The 22,566-nt window shown below is 36.6% G+C and overlaps 3 protein-coding genes and 1 long non-coding RNA gene across 6 annotated transcripts; 2 read left to right on the top strand and 2 right to left on the bottom strand.

Annotated features, from left to right (window-relative positions):
• Window positions 1-309: 309 nt before the first annotated feature.
• On the bottom strand, window positions 310-972 carry LOC132180888 (uncharacterized). The gene is made up of 3 exons (XR_009440212.2): window positions 779-972; window positions 572-696; window positions 310-398 (listed from the first exon to the last, which is right to left on the bottom strand). It is a non-coding gene; the product is annotated as an uncharacterized LOC132180888 (long non-coding RNA).
• On the top strand, window positions 392-9,100 carry LOC132180887 (Myosin heavy chain-related protein). 2 transcript variants are annotated; one of them, XR_009440211.2, is made up of 8 exons: window positions 392-493; window positions 596-796; window positions 883-1,005; window positions 1,143-1,180; window positions 1,276-1,378; window positions 1,541-3,714; window positions 3,942-4,274; window positions 9,032-9,100. XR_009440211.2 is itself a non-coding variant. In XM_059593873.2 (7 exons), exons 1-7 carry the CDS (start codon window positions 425-427, stop codon window positions 4,186-4,188), a joined length of 2,955 nt encoding a protein of 984 aa, XP_059449856.2. In that variant the 5' UTR covers window positions 392-424; the 3' UTR covers window positions 4,189-4,520. The 2 variants fall into 2 exon arrangements, 1 of the variants encoding a protein (XP_059449856.2); XM_059593873.2 differs by lacking the exon at window positions 9,032-9,100 and having other exon boundaries at window positions 3,942-4,520.
• Window positions 1,772-15,938, bottom strand: SHOC1 (shortage in chiasmata 1). 2 transcript variants are annotated; one of them, XM_059593871.2, is made up of 11 exons: window positions 15,615-15,938; window positions 14,768-14,854; window positions 14,590-14,676; window positions 14,415-14,486; window positions 11,561-13,560; window positions 10,693-10,900; window positions 8,727-9,221; window positions 6,004-7,650; window positions 5,710-5,898; window positions 5,461-5,634; window positions 1,772-1,855 (listed from the first exon to the last, which is right to left on the bottom strand). In XM_059593871.2, exons 1-9 carry the CDS (start codon window positions 15,921-15,923, stop codon window positions 5,800-5,802), a joined length of 5,004 nt encoding a protein of 1,667 aa, XP_059449854.2. In that variant the 5' UTR covers window positions 15,924-15,938; the 3' UTR covers window positions 1,772-1,855; window positions 5,461-5,634; window positions 5,710-5,799. The 2 variants fall into 2 exon arrangements, with proteins under 2 accessions (XP_059449854.2, XP_059449855.2); XM_059593872.2 differs by lacking the exon at window positions 8,727-9,221.
• Window positions 15,939-17,844: 1,906 nt separating this feature from the next.
• LOC132180398 (low-temperature-induced 65 kDa protein) lies at window positions 17,845-19,463 on the top strand. Its single transcript, XM_088516888.1, has 3 exons — window positions 17,845-17,979; window positions 18,043-18,381; window positions 18,490-19,463. The coding sequence occupies exons 1-3, from the start codon at window positions 17,901-17,903 to the stop codon at window positions 19,320-19,322; spliced, it is 1,251 nt and encodes a 416-aa protein (XP_088373014.1). The 5' UTR covers window positions 17,845-17,900; the 3' UTR covers window positions 19,323-19,463.
• The last annotated feature ends 3,103 nt before the right edge of the window (window positions 19,464-22,566 follow it).

Below are 22,566 nucleotides of genomic sequence, written 5' to 3'. Positions count from 1 at the left end.
AAAAGCAGCACTGAAACCATACCTAAAAAGATGACTTTCACGTCGAAGTACTGGGTCAGTTATGTCATTTCATATCTCCCAGCCTCCTCTCCTTTTTGCAAGCAAAAAGTAAACCAGAATGTGATTGGGTCATGTTCCAGAGGATGATACGTATGGTTTGATTAAACTAGAGAAGAGAAGATTCCTATTTTCTACTGTAATGCCATTTCTTTATCGAGGCCATCTTCAACTTCGTACTTCAGACCTCTACAGTTAGTCTTTTATGCTGGAAACAAGGTTTAACAGGACCACAGCCTTTGTTTGATTTCAGAACATTCTCCTATAGCACACTAGCTGAAGACATTGTTTCCCCAAATCTCAGTGAGCTGAGTGAGACTTGTATGAAGGTTTTCCAAGATCTGAAATAGACCAAAAGACCAGAAACATGTTCAAGTCATGGAGCAAGAAGAAAAAGGTCAAGACTTTATTCAAATTGGAGTTTCAGGCAACTCAGGTATCAATTTGACCAAGTATAAGAAACAATATTTCTTCTTATTTATCATATCAGATTCTACCGAGACAAAGATATTACCTAGTTTTCCATCTCCATTTTCAGGTGCCAAAAATGAAAAAATCTGCATTGATGATATCCTTGGTGCCAGAGGATGTTGGAAAGCCGACAGTGAGACTACAGAAAGCTGCAGTTCAAGATGGAACCTGTTCATGGGAGAATCCTATCTATGAGACAGTGAAACTCATTAGGGAACAAAAAACAGGAAAACTCCATGAGAAGATCTACCATTTCATTGTTTCAACTGTAAGGAATGGTCGCAGCAGCTTCTCAGCTTTTCTCCTCTTTTTTATTGGGTTTTCTTACCAATTCCTATATGTTTGTTCTGGCAGGGATCATCAAAATCTGGTTATCTCGGAGAAGCTTCAATTGATCTCGCAGATTTTGTGGCAGAAACCAAACCGTTGACTGTTTCTCTGCCCCTGAAGTTTGCAAACTCTGGGGTAGTTCTACATGTAAGTCTCTCTCTCTCTCTCCCTTTTGTTTGAGCTCTGACTATCAATATGACAATTAATAAAACCTTAGTGTCATTGGATTGTAAAACACTTGAGTGATTTCTCAATCCTCATATTTAAAGTAATTATTGAAACAGGTGACAATTCAGAAGATGGACGAAGCCACTGATCAAAAGTAAGTAGGAAGCACATATCATTAACAGTCAATCCATCATAACTTGTTCTTCTTGGATCTGTTTTTTCATTTGTTTACTGTTTAAATAAACTCAGAGATGGTGAAGAGCATGGAGCTCCATTTCTTTCCCATGACAAAAGCTTGAAGAGCCAACTAGGCAATTGCAGTCCAGATGAAAACTTGTACAATTTTGCTGAAGTAAGGTCTCATGTCATATATCTCTAACTGTCTTCCTTTAACAAAGTTCAGGAGTAGGACAACAATTTTAGTAAGCTTAAACATCAAAACATAAAAAATACTAGGAACAAATGACATCATCTGGATGGTCGGTACTAAGTTATTTCTGGCTTGTTTGCACAGGATGGGTATCTGAATGAAAGCACATCCCAGATTTCTGAACAAAATGGCATCTTCAGAGCATCTACTGGCTCTAGTGCTACATTAGCATCATGCTGGGATATTAATTCTATACAAAGTTCACAACAAGATCTTGGATTGAGAAGTAGTAGCATCCATCAGGAACCTGCTAGCTTCCATTCACATATCAGACAAAAGGGAATTGATGATGCCATCACCACAAAAAAACACGTTCATCAGAGATCAAACACATATTGCTCGGTGGATTCAGCTTCAGATGGAAGTTTAGTAGACTCGACAAACAGCCTTGAGGACAACCTTCCAAGAGAAAAATTGCAAGACACATCAGATGATTCCATTGAAATACTCAAAACTGAAATTGCTACTCTAATGAGGCAAGCAGAAGTATCAGAATTGGAATTACTGTCCCTTCGGAAACAACTTGTGAAGGAGAGGAAGCAAGGAGAGAATCAATCAAGAAAAATTATTAGCCTTAAAGAGGAGAAAGATACACTCGAAATAGAATGTGAACAACTCAAGTCACTGCAGAAAAGCATTGATGAGGTAGAAGCTCCAAACAGATTTCATTCTGAGATTATAGATACAAGGGTTCAATTAGAAGAGATGAGGCAAGAGCTTAATTATGAAAAGAAAATAAGTAACGATCTTCAATTACAACTGCAAAAGACACAAGACTTAAACTCTGAGTTAATTTATGCAGTGAGAGACCTCGAAGAAATGGTGGAGATTAAAAATAGGGAAATATCTGATATTTCCACTTCCAAACTGAATGGGGATAAGAACCCAGACACACTGGAAGAACTGGGTAAAGAACATAATGATTCAGAAGAAGTAGACTTGTTGAAGGACAATATCAGAGACCTGAATGGTGAAATAGACTTCTACAAGAAACACAAGGAAGAGTTGGATATGCATATGAAACAGCTCACCTTTGACTATGAGCTTTTGAAGCAGGAAAACCATGATATCTCAGTGAAATTAGAGCAAAGCCAAGTACAACAACAGATGACACAAAATGAATGTTTAGTGTCTTTGGCTACAATAAAAGAACTTGAATCCCAGATACAGAGATTAGAAGAAAAGATCAAGAAGCAGGCAGAGGATTTGTCAGAATCTTTGTTCTCCATCAATGAGCTTGAAGCTCAGGTTGAGGATTTAGAGAAAGAACTGGAGAAGCAGACACAATCGTTTGAAGAAGATCTAAATGCTATGACATTTGCCAAAACTGAGCAGGAACAGAAAGCCATCCGAGCAGAGGAGGCCTTGAGAAAGACAAGGTGGAATAATGCTGTTACGGCTGAGCGTCTCCAGGAGGATTTTAGAAGGCTTTCAGTCGAAATGGCATCTAAACTTGATGAGCATGAGAAGCAGGCTATGAAAGCACTGACAGAAGCTAATGAATTGCGCCTGCAGAAGAGAACTCTTGAAGAACTGCTCCAGAAATCCAATGAAGAGCTCAGACTAATTAAAGATCAGAATGAAGTACAACAGAAAGAGCTTTTGAACCAAATACATTTGAATGAAAAGCAAATAGAGAAGATGTCATTGGAACTAGCCCAAAAGTCCAAGCAACTTGAATATGAACAACTGCATGAGAGAGAAAATCATGAGGCTTTCTCGATGGAGATACAAATGCTTAGAGCAGAGGTGGAAAGGCTCACAAAAGAAAAGTATAACTTCTACGAGCAGGCAGAAACGGAACAAATCAAGACATCGATCGGCAAAAGAGAGATGCTCACGCAATCATGGAACAAAGAAAGGGGTGATTTGGAGAAAAAATTAGCTTCAGCAAAGAAGGAAGCAGAAAAAATACATGAGGAATTTATGGGTATGAGGTCCATGAAAGATGAGAAGGAAACAGTGAATAATAATCTGCTGTCAGAAGTGGAAAAACTTAGAGCCCACCACGATGAGTTAAAACATAACTTGTACAAAGAAGAATTGGAGAAAGAAAACTTGAGGAAACAGATATTTCAACTGAAGCATCAGCTAGAGAAAAAGGAAAAAGAAATCAACAGTATTGAGAAGAAGCTCATGAATTGCAATGGACAGTCTAAAGAAAGAGGAAATGGCAGGAAAAACCTGCTGCTTTCTAAAATGAGTGCTACAGAAGGCATGTCAATCCAGAAAGAAGTCAGTGTAGTGCCACATGAAAGGTACAAGCATTGAATTAAGTGAACTTCAAGTCCATATCTTTTTAACTCAATCCATTGCTCCTTTAGAATTACTATCTGTTACCAACATATTAGAATTTAAGCTGAGTCACACATTTGAGTTGCACTAGGCAACTTTTATCATAGGTGGCAAAGTTGAGTTTATATTCACTGATTATTTTCTTTCACTTTTTTTATTTACCTATTTATTTTTTATTCTGTTTTAACAGGAGAGTAGAAACTTACTCGGAGAAAGAGCTGAAAGTCTCCACTTTCTGTACAAAGGATGAGTGTAATTGTACCAATTTTTCATCTGAAGTGGCATTACTGAAGGAAAGGAATAAATGTATGGAAAAAGAGTTGAAAGAAATGCAAGAGAGATATTCAGAGATAAGTCTCAAATTTGCAGAGGTAGAAGGTGAGAGGCAACAACTAGTGATGACTGTACGGAACCTCAAGAATGGTAAGAAGAATTAGCATTCCAATGTGCTAGATATCAGAGACTGGGAGCTAAGCATTGGTGGAGCAGCCAGATATGCTAAGCAATTGAACGCCAAAGCCAGGTGTGACCATTATTTCATTAAAGTGTGGTCAAGAAAACGATATCAAGTTCATAAAAGTAACATCATGCATTTATTGCTCATTCCTCCATTTAGGGATGGTATAAGCTACCAGAAAATCAACTGATTCTGCTAATATGCTCAGATGCGGATCCAAAAAAATCCAAGCCAGAAGATCTAGTCAAGAAAAATGTATTATTTTTATTATTACCAACTCAATTATTGCATCATGCAGCCTCTATTCATTCATTTATGACATTCATTAGAGGATGTAGATCTAGGAGACACTTGAATATCTGGAAATTGACACTTTAAAAAGGTTTGTATTGCTCAAAATGACAGTGAAACAAAATTTGAAATGGTATAATTTCTTTTCCTGAAAAGTAAAAACTAGGCAAAAAGTTTATGGTTGGAAGATGCAATTTACCTAAAAAAGCGAGTGTGCTTCCCTTTTATGTCACTAATGAGAATACTAGGACAAATTCTTGAAGAAAATCAACATATAGAATTGTCAACTTTTCTCCCTTATTTTAGAAAGTTGAAGTATTTGGAGATCTGAAGACCAAAGTTAGTTGTCAGTTTGATTTTATTTTTTATTTTTATTTCCCACAAACCTCCTCACATTAAGTTCACTTTCCCCGGCGTTTATACCTCCCCGTTCGGAGTGGTTTTTCCTTTTTCCACTTTCTGCTAAATTATTTACTCATAGTTTAATAAAGAGTATGAGGAATGGAGTAGACTCCAACAGATAAACTACAGTACGAGGAATGGAGTAGACTCCAACAGATACACTACGAGCTGCACAGAGAGACACAGAGAGTTGTATCTAGTGCAAAGCTTAATAAAGTTATCGTATTCAAGCTTAAATAAAGCATTGGAGAATGCCTATTAGGTCTGTGCCAAAAGCGTTTATGCATTAACAAGAAATCAGTGAAGTCAGTTCAATATTTTTGATCATATCTTCTAACTTTTAGCATAAACAGGGTATCACATACGGGAAATGGATCCTCTCAATTTCAAATGAAATGGAGAGGAGCCATTTAGGCAAAATGGTGTAAAAATGAAGACAAAAATATCCTCATCTTTAAAGAGAAAGACAATTATGTTCCAACATTTTGCCTAAATGGCTCTTCTCCATTTCATGAAATGGAGAGGATCCATTTCCATCATATGCAATGTTGGAACTTACCATTAAAGAGGCTAACTGTAGATCTGCTTCAGAAAGTGTTGCAGTATTCTACTTGTAGAATGGCCAGGGCATCAGATGCAAAGATATCATTAAAAGCCCACATATATATGCTTTAAAATATGTTTCAACATCTCTGTCATGTTGATGCTATTGCAGCAGGTTCAGGCTTCATGGCTGCACGAAATAACCAAGTTAAATGACACCCATAACACTCACATATCTTTCTATGTTTAGACTCAGAAAAGATACCGTTGTTAGGTGCAGGATTTCAGAACCAACTGGATTTTTTCCATTATGATCCTAAATCAATACACTTTGCAGAAAAACTTTCTTGCCATCTTATATTTGATTCCGGAACTTTTTGCTCAGACCATGAGTTTTATCACCCCAGACCAGCTTAGTTTGGCCTCCACTTCCATTCGTTGCAAAAGATAGTGTCTGAAGTTGAATGAGTGTTAAGTTGTATTAATATAAACAGAACTGCCGCAATGTTGTATGCGTTAAAAGGAAACTGTCTATGATATGAAAAGGGGGAGTAGACACCTGTCGTGCTCTCTTATCAGCAGGGGTCCATGTGGGAAGAAGAGAGGATGAACTTTTTTTGTTTTTGGATGAGCTTGATGACTGTACAGATTGCTTCTGCTTCTTTTGTTCTGGCATCTTTCCAGCACTACTGCCTCCTTGGTACTTGAAAAATTCAAGAATAGAGGGACTTCTTCTCTTAGAAACCTTTGATATATTCCCTGAATACCCTAAACAAGGAGAAGATGTGTCGCATGGAAGGGACTGCTGACGCAATCTGCTTTTTTCCCTGATTCTGTTAAGAAACTCTATCGTCCAGGGTGAATTTTGATGCGGATGGGCTGAACTGAGTGCATTTGAGAGCGGTGTTCCACAATAAGATGGCATTCCATTCTCTTGGAATGATAACCCCTTTGAATTTCCTGCAGATCTCTGTGATAAACACTCCTCTAAGAGCACTCCACGTTGTTTTACAGGCAAAATATCATTTTTGAAATCTGTATTTGGGTAACCATTAGCTCCTTCTGGCAAAGTTTGCCCCTGATCCTTCTTAAATCTCCAGATATCTGAATTTGAGTTTATCTCAGCAGCCATTGAGCAAGGAGGATGATCGCCCTTACCAAATGACAACTTTCTGACAGTTTTATGCTTTCGTGTGGAATTGTTATCCATCTCAGGTACCAAAAGAGAGACATTCATGGAGTTACCGATAGAAGAATAATCCTGACCTGATACAGGACTCTCAGTTAGGTCAATAACTTCACCGATAATATTCTCATTTAGATTCCCAGATTTCTTGATCCTGCACCAATCGAAAGTGTTCATCGTAGCTGAATCTGATGCCTGATTTTGACCAAACATGAAATAGCCCTTTTTTTTCTCAGTTGATATCTTAGGACTTTCAGAAAACTCAAAATCGTATGGCTTGTTAACACTGGAGGGATTTATCGTCATCCCCATATCCAATCCCAGTTTTTGACCAAAAAAACCATTTGTAGGTAAACTAGGTTTACTTATCTCATCAAATATCTCGGGATCTTTTGACATCCCTGAATTATATGGCTTGGACACTGTAGAAAGCTCCAAAGTGTCATCAGTGAATAGGTTTAGTGGCGTAAAATGGAGTATTTCATCCATATTTACGTCAATTTTTTGAGGGATACCACCATATTTTCGTCTTTTTCTTCCAAAATCCACATTAATCCGGCACCTTTCTGAGTCAGGACCAGAGGATACTGAGGAGCAGTCTGTCATTATAGATTTAGAATCCTCCAGCTCACCATATTTGCACAGAGCACCAAACAATGTGACACTCTCCTCAGAAACATGGTATTTTTGGATTGCACGGATCCTGAATTCATGAGACCATTCAAGAAATTCAATGAGAATACCTCCTGAAGACAGTATTGCATGAGCTGTCAAAGGATTAATGGACGGAAACTTAGCAAGAAATGATTCTGCTAGAGTTTCTAACTCGGGCATTTTAGGATAAAGACCCCTAGTCAACTTAGTGCCATAACTGATGCAGCTCAATATAATTTCATCAGTCAACTCAGATGAATAGGAGCAAAAGAGCTGCAAATCAATTCCCAGGCTCGCTGCCGCAGCATAGAGTTCATCTGAGGATTCCATTATGGTGGAAAGGAAACTGCTTTCTCCCTCAAAGACCTGAGAAAAATAATATTAGATATACAAATGAAGGGTTCCAAATGAGTTCAGTGCGTGAGTCATAAGTAACTGTCAAGAACAATCAATAGGAAATTTTTTTATGAGTAATAATCTACAGTACTAACTTTCATCTTCCAACCAACCATCTAGACTATTCTACCTCACTGTGCAGACTATGATATGCCAAGTTTTCAATGTTGTGATATATACTAGATTCCATTACTCTTGCCAGTAGATAAAGCAGTTCAAAGTTCCATTTATAATTAAATTGGCTAAACCTGCCCAAGCCAAGCATACAAAAGCAATTATATATTAGAACAAATCAACACCTTTTTTCAATCTCGTTTTAATTAACAAAACTTTGTCAAAAGCAAACACCACAATGGTTAAACCCTGGTACATGGGATGTATCAGCTGAACAAACTCATACCATTTAAATATGAAACCATGCCAGAATATATCCTTATGAAGTGACTTTCTAGATCATTTTCGTTTCATGCCCATAAACTGTCTAAAGTTGTTTACAGGAATATCTCTAATACATGGACGAAATGAAGGAGTTTAATTCATAAAATGCAGGAGTCATCATGGAAGCTGGTGCTATGTTAAACCCTACTCCAATGTATCAGTAGTTTTTTTTTCCTGGTTGTAGCATATGAATGAGGTTGAAGGAAGGATAGATCATTCTTATTCGAAGTATCCCAAGAACCTCAAAAAAATTCTGAAAAAGAAATATATAAACACATGCGTCCGCGCATCCATTATTTTTGCCTTTCGAGACAAGGGCTTAAAAGAGCTGATATGAGTTAAGTATTAGGCTGCTCAAGCATGGATGATGTATCGTAGGAGCAGTCTTGAGTGAAAAATCAAGTAAAGCTAAATACTAGGTTGCCCAGATCTTTTCTTTCACAATCTGAGCATCTCAAGCCAAACTCGAAGAGACTCAGTTTGTCTTAGAGCCCTGCTGGAGAATTCATTAGTTTCTCTATAGAATCGTTTGACAAAAAAAAAAATAAAAAAAGGTTCAGATTTAGCTATACCCCTAGGTATACCAGTCATATAGGTATGGGAATTACCAGAATGCAGCCACTGAATGCAAAACTCAGCAACGTTAAAACATTTGTCGCAATATTCTCAACGCACAAAGGTAAACATGAAGAAGCTTCATCTAATGCAGTTGCTTTCTTTCCAATGTTTCTCGAATCATACCACACTAGGCAAATAGCAGAACTGATTATAATATCCACTGGCAAATCTAAATCTCGTTCCACAACTTGTGCTCCTTCTTTCTCCATTGTAAGAATTCTTTGGTAGGTACTTCTTCGGGATAATATCATTTCCTTATCACAATTTTGAGTGTTCACAATAATGACTGTTTCAGGGGAAGACACCATGGATTGCAAAATATTCTCTGATTTCATTGGAACTGGAACAGTGGGAACTGGCAGAGGCATACAGCAAACTTCTGCTTCATTGGCAGCTCCTGAAGATCCCATATTAAGCTTTTCCTCAATGGGTAAAAAGTTTAGCAGTTTCTCTAGCTTCAGGATGTTCATATTCTCATCCTCTTCCTAGGATAAAAACTAGTGTAAGCATAGTTGAAAGCTGACAGGTCAACAACATAAACCAAGAATTGACATTAACATTAGAAAGAGACTGCTTATTCCGATACAGAGATGGAACATCCCTTAGCAGATTGATATCACAAAATCTTAATCCATCATAAAAAATGATCTCAAATTTGACATTATCTAATGTCCGAGTGATGATACACAACATGCCGGGCGTGCATGAACAGTCATGCACGCCCGGCTAAATTTTTTATTTTTATTTTAATTAAAATATTAAAATATTATATTTTGTTATTTTAAAATATTAAATCAGCCGGGTGTGCATGACTGTTCATGCACGCCCGGCGTGATGTTTATCATCACTCTCTAATGTTCATCTGAAAAAGCATCATTTTTGTTCATGTTTTAAAAAATCAGATCCAACTATTATGCCACTAATTCTTCCCAAGGTAATTTATCTAGTTAAAGGAGAAAATGACCAATATTTTGAAAAGAACATAAAAAAGAACTATAACCCCTTTTGCAAAAACACTTCCAAACTACCATTTCAGTACTTAGCATTCCAAATCCATACTTTTATATTGTTGACCTATCAGTTTTTAACACCAAAATCTAACGAAGAGTGCAAATTGACATGAAAGTATAGATTTAGGGTACTAAAGTACCGAAAATAGTAGTTTGGGAGGAGGGGGTTAGCTGTAGTTTCCCAAAAAGCAAAAATCCCAATATCTCCCTCAAAATATTTTCTCCACTTTTACGTTTTCTAGCTCTTAGTGGACCCCTAATATTATCAGTTGTATGCATTTTACTGTTTTCTGGTTCTATCTATAATAGGGGATTAAGTTTTTTATTTTACAGAATATTTAATCAATAAAAAAGGGGGGGGGGGGGGGGGGGGGGGCGGGGGTGGTGGGCGGGGTGTGGAATTTGGCCAGCCAATATGGACACAAAAACACATCATAAAGAGAAATATTTGGACAAGCAATATGCTTGTGTCCCTACCCAGGACTCTGCTGTGGCAGGACCAACAGTGAGTCATGACCTTTTCTCTAATTGCTACTTTTTGTGTCATCAGACTGAATCCACAGAAAGAAACAAGCATCTTCTGTTTCAAAAACTATTTTGCTCCTTTTTATTCAAATTGAATAGCATATATCTTATGTCTACCTTTAACTTGAATTTGTATTCAGCAAACTTTTAGTTGGAAGCAATCTCAGGCACACGTTTGTACTTCATCAACATATGCTAGTCAAACCAAACATATTCCCATGGAAAAGTCAACGCGTAACATTCCATATTCATTTTGTAAAATAACATTTCACTCAAAATTGTGCCACAAGAATATGAGTAAATATGAGTAGAATGATATTTATAAATTATACAAGACTGACATATGACAGTTGATTAGCCAAAGACGTGTGATAAATAGACAGATAAGATATGTCTTTATGCATGTAGGGTAGAGACCTACCATTATTATTTCAGTATTATGGGGCATATCAACACCTTCACAAAGGGCTTCGCAAGCACTAAATTTATCCAGTTCTACTCTCAAGAAGTGAAGAGGGGGCAACCCAACCAACTCTGGGGAAAGAGAGGATACTTTGGAAGAGCCATGTGAACCTCCATATTCCAAGATTTTGCTGAACTTGTTGAAGGGAAATAATGCAGAAACATGCCTTGAGTAATAAGAAAGGAATTATTATTTACAGTTTTAGAACTCCTTCAAAATAAGCTTACAATAGGCATTTAAGTATACAGTGCACTTCTCCACTAAACAAAAGACTGATCCACACTTGCACGAAAACAGACATTCTAGAAATATAAAATCCCAAACTATCAAAAAACAGATACTTAATAGAGTTATTGTAAACAACAATAACCAAGTCCAATACCAATCCAAATTTTAGTTTAAGGGAAATGAGGACAAGAAATTACTGATGCAAAGGAAATAAGCCATAGCAACAATAAATTGGACATAAATTCTACCATCACAAGGATTTTTCCCTCATTTGACTCTCACTTCCAAGAAAAAGGATTGGCAAGACATTAGTTTGACTTTTTTTCTTGCAGAGGTGCTGCACAAGCTAATATGATTGAAATCCTTTTTCACAGTAAAGAGGAAACAAGAAAACAACTAGACAAATCTGAAACTTCAACAGATATAGACATAGATGATATTGTTCAGAACTGAAAACAATCAGGCATGTTATGCAAAGGTCTATCTTCTACCAATGGTGAGTACATCTTACTATTCCTTACTAGACTAGTGCCATATTAAAGATCTCCTATTAATAGGGATTCAGTGGAATACCACGGCTTATGAGACTAAAACTTACTCATGGGATACCAATAGGCAATCTGTAACCAACAGTGCATCCATTCTAGCATTTGTGAAGTCAGTTTTGCACAGATCTGGTTGATTTGCATGTGCATAATAATTCTGGAACTCACTAAATGATAATCCCATAGACATCAACAAACTCTTCAACGATCGCCAGAAAATTTCTTCAGCCACAATCAACACTTTCAAATCACTCTGGTTAGCGTTTGAACGTAAAATCTTCTGGATAGAAGTCAGTGAGGGATGTGAGTTAGTTACTTCTCTGTCAACCTTCCTGTGTGCATCTTCAATCAAGGACCATACGGTGCCTAGACTTGACTTTAAGCATTCCAAGCTTTGGCATAACTTGTCCACATATAGATGAGCTGGATGGATGCCATAGAAACACATGTACCAAGCCGTCTGTTTAATTGCACATAAGGTAACAAATACCATAATGTTTCCATCTCTATGAGAAGTGGTTCTTTTTCCGCTTGCTTTCTTAATGCAGTCCATTAACTTTTGTTTTGGAAGGCTGAGCAATTTAAAACTACCTGCAGCTAGAAATGGGAGATCTGTCTTTACCAGATCTCTTTCATTCTGCAAGATGGCTAGGTAGCTCTTTTCAAAGTTGTCCATGATGGCCAGAATACTATCAGACAGCTTAACTTGATACAGCAAAATATCACTCCTCTGCAATTGTACTCCAGTGGATGCACATGCTGCCCTTGAGTTACTGGATGGAACATTAGGAAATGTAGCATTAGTGTCAACTGCCTTAATAGCAGAGTCATTATTTTCCCAAGCATTAGCTTTCCGAGGATTCAAGAAAAAATCAAGATCATTAAATTGTGACATAGACTTGAATAACAGCAAAGCACTCTCGTTATCTTTTTCAGTTAAATGTTCTCCAGTTCCTGGTTGTGGACATTCATCATCCAACAATTTGTTTGAAGCACCTCCCACCATATGACCAGTAGGCACAGAAATGCCACAAAAAAGCAACTTTTGTGATTCCTTCTTTTCTTCTGTGTTTTGCCCATTCAAATCATTATCTGAGAAAACAAAGTCAAGTAGCAACGTCCCATCATCAAGAGATTCCAGATCAAAATCAAAGCTATGTGAATTTACCTCCTCCAACATACTCTGATAGGAAGAATAGATTCTAGTGTTGCATTTATCTTTTTCCAAAAGATGCCAATCCAAGTATATCCCGTCAGATACAGATAGAGGCCATGGATTTAAGTCAGCTAGTTTTTCCACAACAATGGAGCATAGTGACCTTATCTTTTCATGATCAGAGAAAAGTGGTACAGGCAATGATTTGAATGTGTTATCTACCAAGGCTAGCTCATAGCTAACAACCAACTCGTTGAAATTCTTAAAGTTCATGTCTTCCCTGAACATCCAGTCACATGTTTCTGGTTCATCTGCTCTCTGTGTTGAAAAAAAGACTTCAAAATGTGGAGATGAGTCCATGTCAAGGAACTGGAATTCCTGAAAAATAACAGGGCTTACTAACAAGGAACAGTCAACATGTGATATTCCTTCACATGAGGAGTTTCCTTGAACCTGTGAAGTTTCCATGATGCTTATGAAGTCCATTTCTGGGAAAATGTCCACTGATGCCAACCCAGGTTCCAGGCATTGGTTTGATATACAATGATCTGAAAGAAAATGTGATATATCATATTCCCTAGAACCCAAAACTTCCTCGCCGTTAATGACCATGTTACCTTTCTGAAGCCAACAACATTGGGGTTCAGTGTTTCCAAGAAATGAAAGAAGTTCTTCCTCTACAGAAAAGTATGTGCAACTTTTCAGACTCATCTCATCAACTTCTAGAGAGGGAAATACGCTTTGATGGAAGTACATTTGATCCTGAACAATGCCCTCATCTTCCAAGACGTAAGCCTTTTGCTCCATGTGGAACTCTGCAGTAACATTTTCAACCGAATAAATCAATTCTTGAACCTCATGAGGGGACTGCATTGTAAGTGCTTGCCTAAGAATTTCCTGCAAAAAAAGGCCCAAGTTCAGAAACAAATCAAGTAATTTTTTTATTGTAGGAATCCTAAACAGATAACAAATTGCAAAAACAGAAAAATGACCCCTGGATAATGTTAGACTCCATATAAAAAACTCCTGTTATAAAGTAATGTTGTGAGGCAGCAATACAAACAAGTTACCATCAAAAAATTAAAATATAACAAAGTAACTACCAATATACTTTTAATGAATAAAGTATCTCTCTTATTTTGCCTTCTTGTGACCCAAACATAATGGTTTCATGTTTTCATGTTCAAGCCACAAGGCTAATCCTATATATATTTATATGGCATGAGTACCTAATCGTATCAAAATCTAGAAACCGTTTTACTTTTTGTTTCATATCATAAATGAAATAAATATAGACAGCAAGAATAATCTATGGCAAATGATTTTTACACCATGTAACCTATGATGACCTGTAATATTCATGCTAAAGGATTCAAGTCAATTCACTTATCTGATATAGGAAGTCCAACTAAGAGCCTCTTTGAGAGTAAATAGCTTTCTTTTTGAAGTTTAGATAATACCAACACAAGATGATTAACAGGAAAGAGAAGTAATCAGCAGTAAATAGATATCTAAAAGAAATTGAAAAAAAAAAAAAAAGGGAGGCTACTCAATGATGTCTTCCTGAGACAATTAGAAACCAAACCACCCACCGTACTATCCATGGAAGAGCAGCGTTGAACCAGTTAAACACCCCCCCACCCCCCCCAAAAAAAAAAAATCTCAAATCACCGTGTTATATGATAACTATTAGTAGTTATAGCCACTAAAACTACAAAAACTATGAATTATAAAATGGTTAAGATATATACCAGATTATTTTCATTGTTTGGAACTCCAGACGAAATTTGTATCTGCTCTTTCTCAAAAAACCAAGCATTTTCCTGCAAAATACAGCCACAGTTAAGGAACCAAGAGTACATTCCATTAAATTTCAAAAACTTGTGGAAACCAAATTATCCATTATTTTGTACACATTCATTTTACCAAAAAATCATCCAGCTCTGGTGTTTCGAATTGGATTACTTCATATCTACTTGCTTCCTTATCACAAACAGCAATCCCATCATCCTTCTGCAATGAAATGAGTTATGCTCTAAAGAAAACCCCTGACGAGACCAAACAAGAGCATGAAATAAAGCTAGCAAGGAAGCCATTATCATACTTTTGGCAATTCAATCTCTAGAGTTTCAGATCCAGAAGTTGTTTGACTCTCCACTTCCTTCTCTTCGTAGAGAACCGCAGCTTCTTGCTGCAAATCAACACAATCTATATAAACTAAAGGGATCCCAACGAGCTAAAGTCCCAGATACCTCAAAATCCTCAACTAAACTTGCACGAGAATTTCAATAAATGTAAGTTCAGATTCAAAATTCTTTTGCTTCCACCTGGTTGTCATTAATGCAAGAACTGTCATAAAACTGAATTTCTGAACTAAAAAGATCAAAATTAAGCTTAGAGTGTAAGTTTTAAGACTTCAAAACTTTTGTTGTTTCCAGTTTCAATATATCACATAGCTTAATAGCTTCTTGCGGATCATGCATTTACTTGAATAAAATGTTTTGCCTTCAATACCGAATTGATTTATATAACAAAAATTTATCATCCAAAAATAAATAAATAAACATCATATTCACATTCAAAAACGGCTTTCTCGGATGTTTGAAAAACATTAGTCAAGAAATAATCGAGTACATCCAAATTACACTGCTTTAGATTAGATTCTTCTTTCAAATTCCAAAGCAGAATTAATTAAATTGAGAAGAACAATACACTTCGATAACTAAAAGGCCAGAAAACAAAAGCAAAAAGAGACAACATCTAAAATCACAATATATTTAAATCAAGCTCACTTTTCACTTCAATAACAAACCCTAACAACTTCACTCGAACACTTAAACAGAAGAATCAGGCAAGAAGAACAACTTCAAACACCAAAACCTAACAACTTCACTGGAACATGAAAACAGCAGAATCAGGCAAGAAGATAGCCAATTAATCTGGCGATTCACCTGCAAAAGGCGAGCCTCGTCGAAGCAAGCATTGCGGCTCTGAGACGGAACAGGCGCACCGAGGTCTTCGATTTTGGCATCGTCGATGTGGTGAGGGAGAGCGGCGGAGAAGAACTTGGAGAGAGCGGAATGGATGGGAAAAGAGTGGATTGGGAGGAAGACGTTGAGGGGCGAGAGGAAGGGGACGAGGTCGTGGAAGGTGGAGAGAGGGGCAGGAGAGAGGCGGGGGACTGGGAGGTGGAGGAAGGTTAGGGGTTCTAGCGTTTGGCTTGGAGAGAAGTAGTCGATGTTGAGGAAGCGAGTACGCATTTCATACAGATAACGGACTGGTTTTGGAATCGGAATTGAATTGAATTGAATTTTGGCGGTCTAAGTTGGGGGTGGCTTTTATATCAGCGGTCGTCAGGGTCTTGCTAAGTTGCGCACTAGGTGCGCATTGTGCACCATTTGTACGCGCAGAATAATTGAAGTATTGAACCAACTACCAATTACTCATCTATGAATTTTTTTCAAATTACTCATTATGTGATGTCTATCATCAGTTAAATATTTTAAAGTGCTGCCACACAATTTTTTTTTTTTTTCCTAAGCAAATAAGAATAGGATACAAGGAATCAAAAAACTGAAAAGAGGGTTAGACTCTCCGACAATAAACCCAAAATAGCAATACAAGCTAAAAATACAAACAAATAAGAAATGAGCTAAAAAATTGCCCGGTCAATAGACCAAGAAATGACACCATCAAAGTAGTGTTTGAAGTAAGTCAGAAGGCTTACCAGCTCTGAAACAACAACACCCACCAAAAGGAGACTGTTGAATGAGAGGCATTGAATTCTGATCTGAATCCGTTTAAAGGGAGTAACGATCTCCGATTGATGAAACAATCTCCACAAAAAGATCAAACTAGAGAAGATAAGAGAGATTAAAAACCACATACAAAAATAGAAGAAGAACAAAACAAACATAAATACTAGACATAAAACAAAATACAATAAAGTAAGCAAAAAACCCTCAATAGCAACAGCAACAACAAAGGCCGGCGCATGTAAGCTACTCACCGGCGTGTGATGAACACACACCAGTAATGGAGACCAGAGGGCAAAAATTCAGAGGACCAAAATACCACAATACATCGGCAGGGGAGGAGGAGGTAGGCGGGCGAAGGAAAGACCGAAGGAGCCACATGTAGAGGATAGCTGTCCATGCTCCGGAGCGTGTGGGCCACCACACAATATTCAGTTCCAAGATGATACATCTCCCTTTTTTAAAAAAAAATTATAATTATAAATATAAATATGAAGAAAAAAAAAAAAAAAAGAAGGTCGGGTGGCTTGCACGGCCACCCCCACTTTTGGTTTTTTCTTTTTTTATTTTTATTTATTATTATTATTATTATTATTTATGTAATTGTAATTGTAATTTTTCTTTTTATATATATATTTTTTATTTATTAAAAGAGATGCATCACTTTTTTTTATTGAGTATGATATGACAATATCATTAAAAATTTATCAAAATGTAGACGAAATAATCTATTTGATAACAATTGAAAACTTATGGAGTGATTTAATTAATAAAAATTTATGCCCCAATTATAAGGAGTTCAATTAGATGATCCGGCACATTATGGATTTGAGGTAAGTTTGTGGTTTTAAAAAGTAAAGAAGTAATTTTTCCTGTGCAAGTATTTCATTTACGTAATATCGTCACATGGAAATTCAAATCATTCCACTTACAGCTTATATTTTAAGCCGTGACATTACAAATTCAAAAATAAATTTTACATGTCTTGACAGACATGATACGAAATACAATTTAAGAAAAAAAAAAAATTAGTGACTCAATTTTGTATCATAGTGGATGAATCCAAAAGAGACCAAATAGCTCTTGATTAATAGAACTTTTCTTTAATCTTTTGTAGTTAAGTTTTAAGAACAATGCAAGGGACTACTTCGAGTGATCCTAATAAAAGGAGCAGTTAACTCTCTAGGTTATCCAATCCGCTCCTGATAAGATCGTCCACCACAAAAAGAATACTGTCACGCAACGTTGTGCCACGTGTACAAGTACTTACGTATTACGTGCCACCGAACGGAGACGTGTCGGTGTTGCTACACGTGTGCTCACTGATAAAACGCCAGAGCCATGCAAAGGTGGCAAAACGCTGTGTTTTGGTCTTCTCTATATACTTCCAATTTTTTGTCTCTCTCATTTGTAGTTTGCACACTCTGTTTCTTGGACAGTAACCATAACGACCCAATTAAGCAGTTTATTTTCTTTGAAAGTATGGATTCACGTATAGCACATCCTCATGGTCACAATTACGATGATCATGACCCCCATAATGCTGCACCGCATCCAGCTGGTAAGATCTTTAATGTAATTTGTGTTCTCTGTTCTTGCGGTGATTGTTAAAGTTTTGTTTCAGTGGCGCCCCAAGGTGAAGATGAGCACGCCCATGAGGGGAAATCGGTGATCAAGAAGGTGAAGGCAAAGGCAAAGAAGATGAAGGACACGCTCAAGAAGCATGGCCATCATGACCATGAACACGATCATGATTATCAACGCGCTGGCCATCATATTCCTGATGATCATGATCTTGACGAGGAAGATGACGACGATGAAGAAATAATTGAAGACCCAGAAGTTCACGGTGAGTCAGAAGAGAGAAACGATACCAAAATCAATGAGCCAATTACAGTATCACATTCTCCTGGAGTTTATGGGATCAAAGCCCCTGATCCAACGGGCACAGGTAATCAGATTTGTTGAATTTATTCATTTTTCAGTTCTTCGAAATATCTACTAAATTATCTCTCTTACCTAATTAGTAGAAGTAAAATCTCAGTACTTTTAAAATCAAGTGATAAGGTAGTAGGAATCACCCCAATACTTCAGTCATTTGTCAAAATGAATGTCCATGATGAACCGGATCCAAAATCCGCTGAAGTAGCAGACCATAACTTGCCCATTTTAACCTCCGATCAGTTTACCAAATTACCCAGTACTGGAAGCCATGACCAGTTCTCTCCAGAACCAGTTCCCCAAGAGGCCAAAGCCATCCGAGATAAACCTCAACTCCCAAAAAGCTTCGAGACAACCAAACAGCAAAACCACCCACATGAAGTGTACGGGAAACCATCAAACCAGAGCAGTTACTCTGAGAAAATCTCATCTGCCACCTCTGCCGTCGCTGACAAACCAATCTCCGCGAGTAATGCTGCTGCTTCAAAGCTCGTATACGGTGAGAAAGTGCATGGCACCAGCAATGAATCGGAGTGTGGGGTCAAAGGACAAGACAAAGGAGTGTCTGTGAAGGACTATGTTCTGGAGAAGCTGAGGCCTGGTGAAGAGGATAGGGCGTTATCTGAATTGATTTCAGATGCTTTACATAAGCAGAGGATGGAAGAGCCAGGGAAGGAAAAGGATATGCGGCCTGTGGGGAAGGTGAAAGAATCAAAGGAGGTGGCAAGGCGGTTAGGCACCAAGGATGAGAGTCATGGGGAAAGGACGCAAAAGGGTGTGGTGGATAAGCTTAAAGGAACTGTAATTGGTTCATGGCTCGGGTTAGGTGGAGAATCGAAATCCCAAGTTCCTCAACAGCCGCATGGTAATTATGATCTGGCCGGGCCTTCATTACTGGTTTTAAGGTTTGGTGAGAAAAGCGCCTTTCATTCAGAACTCTTCTTTTTGTTTCATTACAGGTGAGTAGGGTATTTCAAATGCCGAAGGAAGAAGGCTTCAGAAGAACTAAGAAGAGTTGATAGTCAAGTGTGTGTTCTTTTAATCAAATGAGTTAATGGCTTGATGTGGATAGAATAGTATAATAAGTGGACTGACATTACATTTGTGGCTGCCAGTTTATCCACGAATCGGTTTGGATCCACTTAGGCACTTACGATGGCGGTGTGTGCATTCTATTTGTACGTACCTATAGAACTGTTCAAGTTTCAACCAAAATTAGGGAATCTCTCAATCTTTAGTTTCTAAAACTTACTAGATAATCATAAAAGCATACTAATTGAGAAAAAAAAAAAAAAAAAACAATAATTCTATAATTTAGAATACCTATAGAATCCATTAACTGATCATGTGAATTGAGTTTTCTAATGTATAGAGAGGAGAGGGATCTTCTCATGTTTTTTTTTTTGGCTTTTTATTTATTTATCATAGATTTCTATCTTAATTAGGGGTTACCTTCTGCAAATGGTTTATTCCATCTAATTAATAACGATTATGTTCCTACGAAATTAAGGTATATAATACTAACAAATTTAATGATCACTTAATAATATTTTGGAGACTGGTACTCTCGGTCCAATGGTGTTGCCACCGGTTTTCTTTCCTACGGGAGCTGTGGACTGAAAAATAGTCCCAGTTGATACATTGGGTGCTTTTCCTGGTTTTGTGTGGACCACAATGGATTTTTTTTTAATTATTTAAAAAATGGTTTTCTTTCTTTCTTTCTTTCTTTTTTTTTTCAGCTCTATATAATTTATTTTTTATTCTATACTTGTCAATTTCTTCCAAAAAAAAGTTATTTCTACCACACATTTTGATATGTTTTTCCAATTAATCAATTTAGTTTATTGTTTAAACAGAAGGATAAAAAATGTTTCTCTTAAAACTTTAGATGGACGAAAAATTGTTTAAACGAATTCAAATTTGGTCAAACCAAAGTTTAACGTAGACACTAACATTTACCGCGATCTTGGCACCGATACCATAAGACAATTTACTTTTTTTGTAAAATGAAATATTCATAGCCTCTACCAGCCCTCCTAGGTTCATTAGGGGCGGAATATTAGTAATATTAGATTGTTCATCAATCCAAAAAGTGACGTTAACATCGTTTGCTGAGAGAACGGTTTCTGCGTAACCGGCAGAATAATAGTTCACAACAAGAAAATCAATGAACCTTTGGTTACCAACTTGGATTGAGCTTCAATAAATTTTGGCAGTCGATTCCCCAATACAGACTCTATTCTCTTGGGATAATCAACGTATATAACCGGATCGACGAGCCTACTAATATTATGAATAATTAGCCGCAAGGATAAAGTAGTTAATCTTCTTTTTTAATTATTAAAAAAATGTTTTTTTTTTTCAAGCTGTATATCTTTTATTTTTAATTCTATACATGTCAATTTCTTCGAAAAATGTTATTTCTACCACTCAATTTGATATGTTTCTCCAATTTATCAATTTAGTTCATGGTTTAAACTGAATGACAAAAAATATTTCTCCTAAAACTTTGGATGGACAAGAAATGGTTTAAACGAATTCTAATTTAGTCAAACTAAAGCTCAACGTAGATATCAATATCCACTTTGACCTTGGCTCTAATACCATGAGACAATTTTATTTTTTATTTTTTATTTTTTTTGTAAAACGAAAGATTCATGGTCTTTACCAGCCTTCCTAGGTTCGTAATTGGTTAGGAGCCGAATATTAGTGATATTGGATTGTACATCAGTCCAAAAAGTGACGTTGACACTGTTTGCTGAGGGAACGGTTTCTGCGTAACCCGCAGAATAATAGGTTACAACAAGAAAATCAATGGACCCTTTTATTACTTGGATTGAGCTTCCGTGAATTTTGGCAGTCAATTCCACAATACAGATTTTAGACTTTCGGGATAATCACCGTATATAACCGGATCGATGAGCCTACCAATATTTTGAATTATTAGCCGCAAGGTTAAAGTAGTTAATCTTCTTTTTTAATTATTAAAAAAATTGTATTTTTTTTTTACCAACCGTATATCTTTTATTTTTAATTCTCTACATGTCAATTTTTTCGAAAAATGTTATTTCTACCACTCAATTTGATATGTTTCTCCAATTTATCAATTTAGTTCATGGTTAAAACTGAAAGATAAAAAATGTTTCTCCTAAAACTTTAGATGGACGAAAAATAGTTTAAACGAATTCAAATTTAGTCAAACCAAAGCCTAACGTAGACACCAATATCCACTGTGATCTTGGTTCTAATACCATGAGACAATTTATTTATTTTTGTAAAATGAAAGATTCATGGTCTCTACCAGCCTTCCTAGGTTCGTCACTGATTAGAGGCCGAATATTAGATTGTACATCAGTCCAGAAAGTGATGTTGACATTGTTTATTGAGGAAATGGTTTCTGCGTAACCTGCAGAATAATAGTTCACAACAAGAAAATCAATGGACCCTTTTACCAACATGGATTAAGCTTCAGTGAATTTTGGCAGTCGATTCACCGATACATACTTTATTCTGTCGGAATAATCACCTTATATAACCGGATTAACGAGTGTACCAATATTGTGAATAATTAACCACAAGGATAAAGTTGTTAATCTTCTTTTTTAATTTTTTTAAAAATGGTTTTTCATTTTTTTTTTTCAATTGTATATCTTTTTTTTTTTTTTTTAATTCTTTACACATCAATTTCTTCGAAAAATGTTATTTCTACTACACAATTTGATATGTTTCTCATATTTATCAATTTAGTTTATGGGTTAAACCGAAGGATAAAAAATGTTTATTCTAAAACTTTGGATTGACGAAAAATGGTTTAAACGAATTCAAATTTAGTCAAAGCAAAGCCCAACGTAGACACCAATATCCACTGTGATCTTGGCTCTGATACCATGAGACAATTTTTTTTTTTTTTTGTAAAATAAATGATTCATGGCCTCTAACAGTTCTCCTAGGTTCGTCACTGATTAGAGGCTGAATATTAATGATATTGGATTGTACATCAATCCAAAAAGTGACGTTGACACCATTTCCTAAAGGAACGGTTTCTGCGTAACCTGCAGAATAACAGTTCACAACAAGAAAATCAATGAACCCTTTTACCAACTTGGATTGAGCTTCAATGAATTTTGGCAGTCGATTCCCCAATACTGACTTTATTCTCTGGGATAATCACTGTATATAACTGGATCAACCAGCGTACCAATATTGT

This window comes from Corylus avellana, chromosome 5 (genome assembly GCF_965113065.1).
Source record: "Corylus avellana chromosome 5, dhCorAvel1.hap1.2, whole genome shotgun sequence".
NCBI classification, from domain to species: domain Eukaryota; kingdom Viridiplantae; phylum Streptophyta; class Magnoliopsida; order Fagales; family Betulaceae; genus Corylus; species Corylus avellana.
Note: the sequence above shows the minus strand (reverse complement) of the source record. Positions and strands in the feature narration are given on the sequence as shown.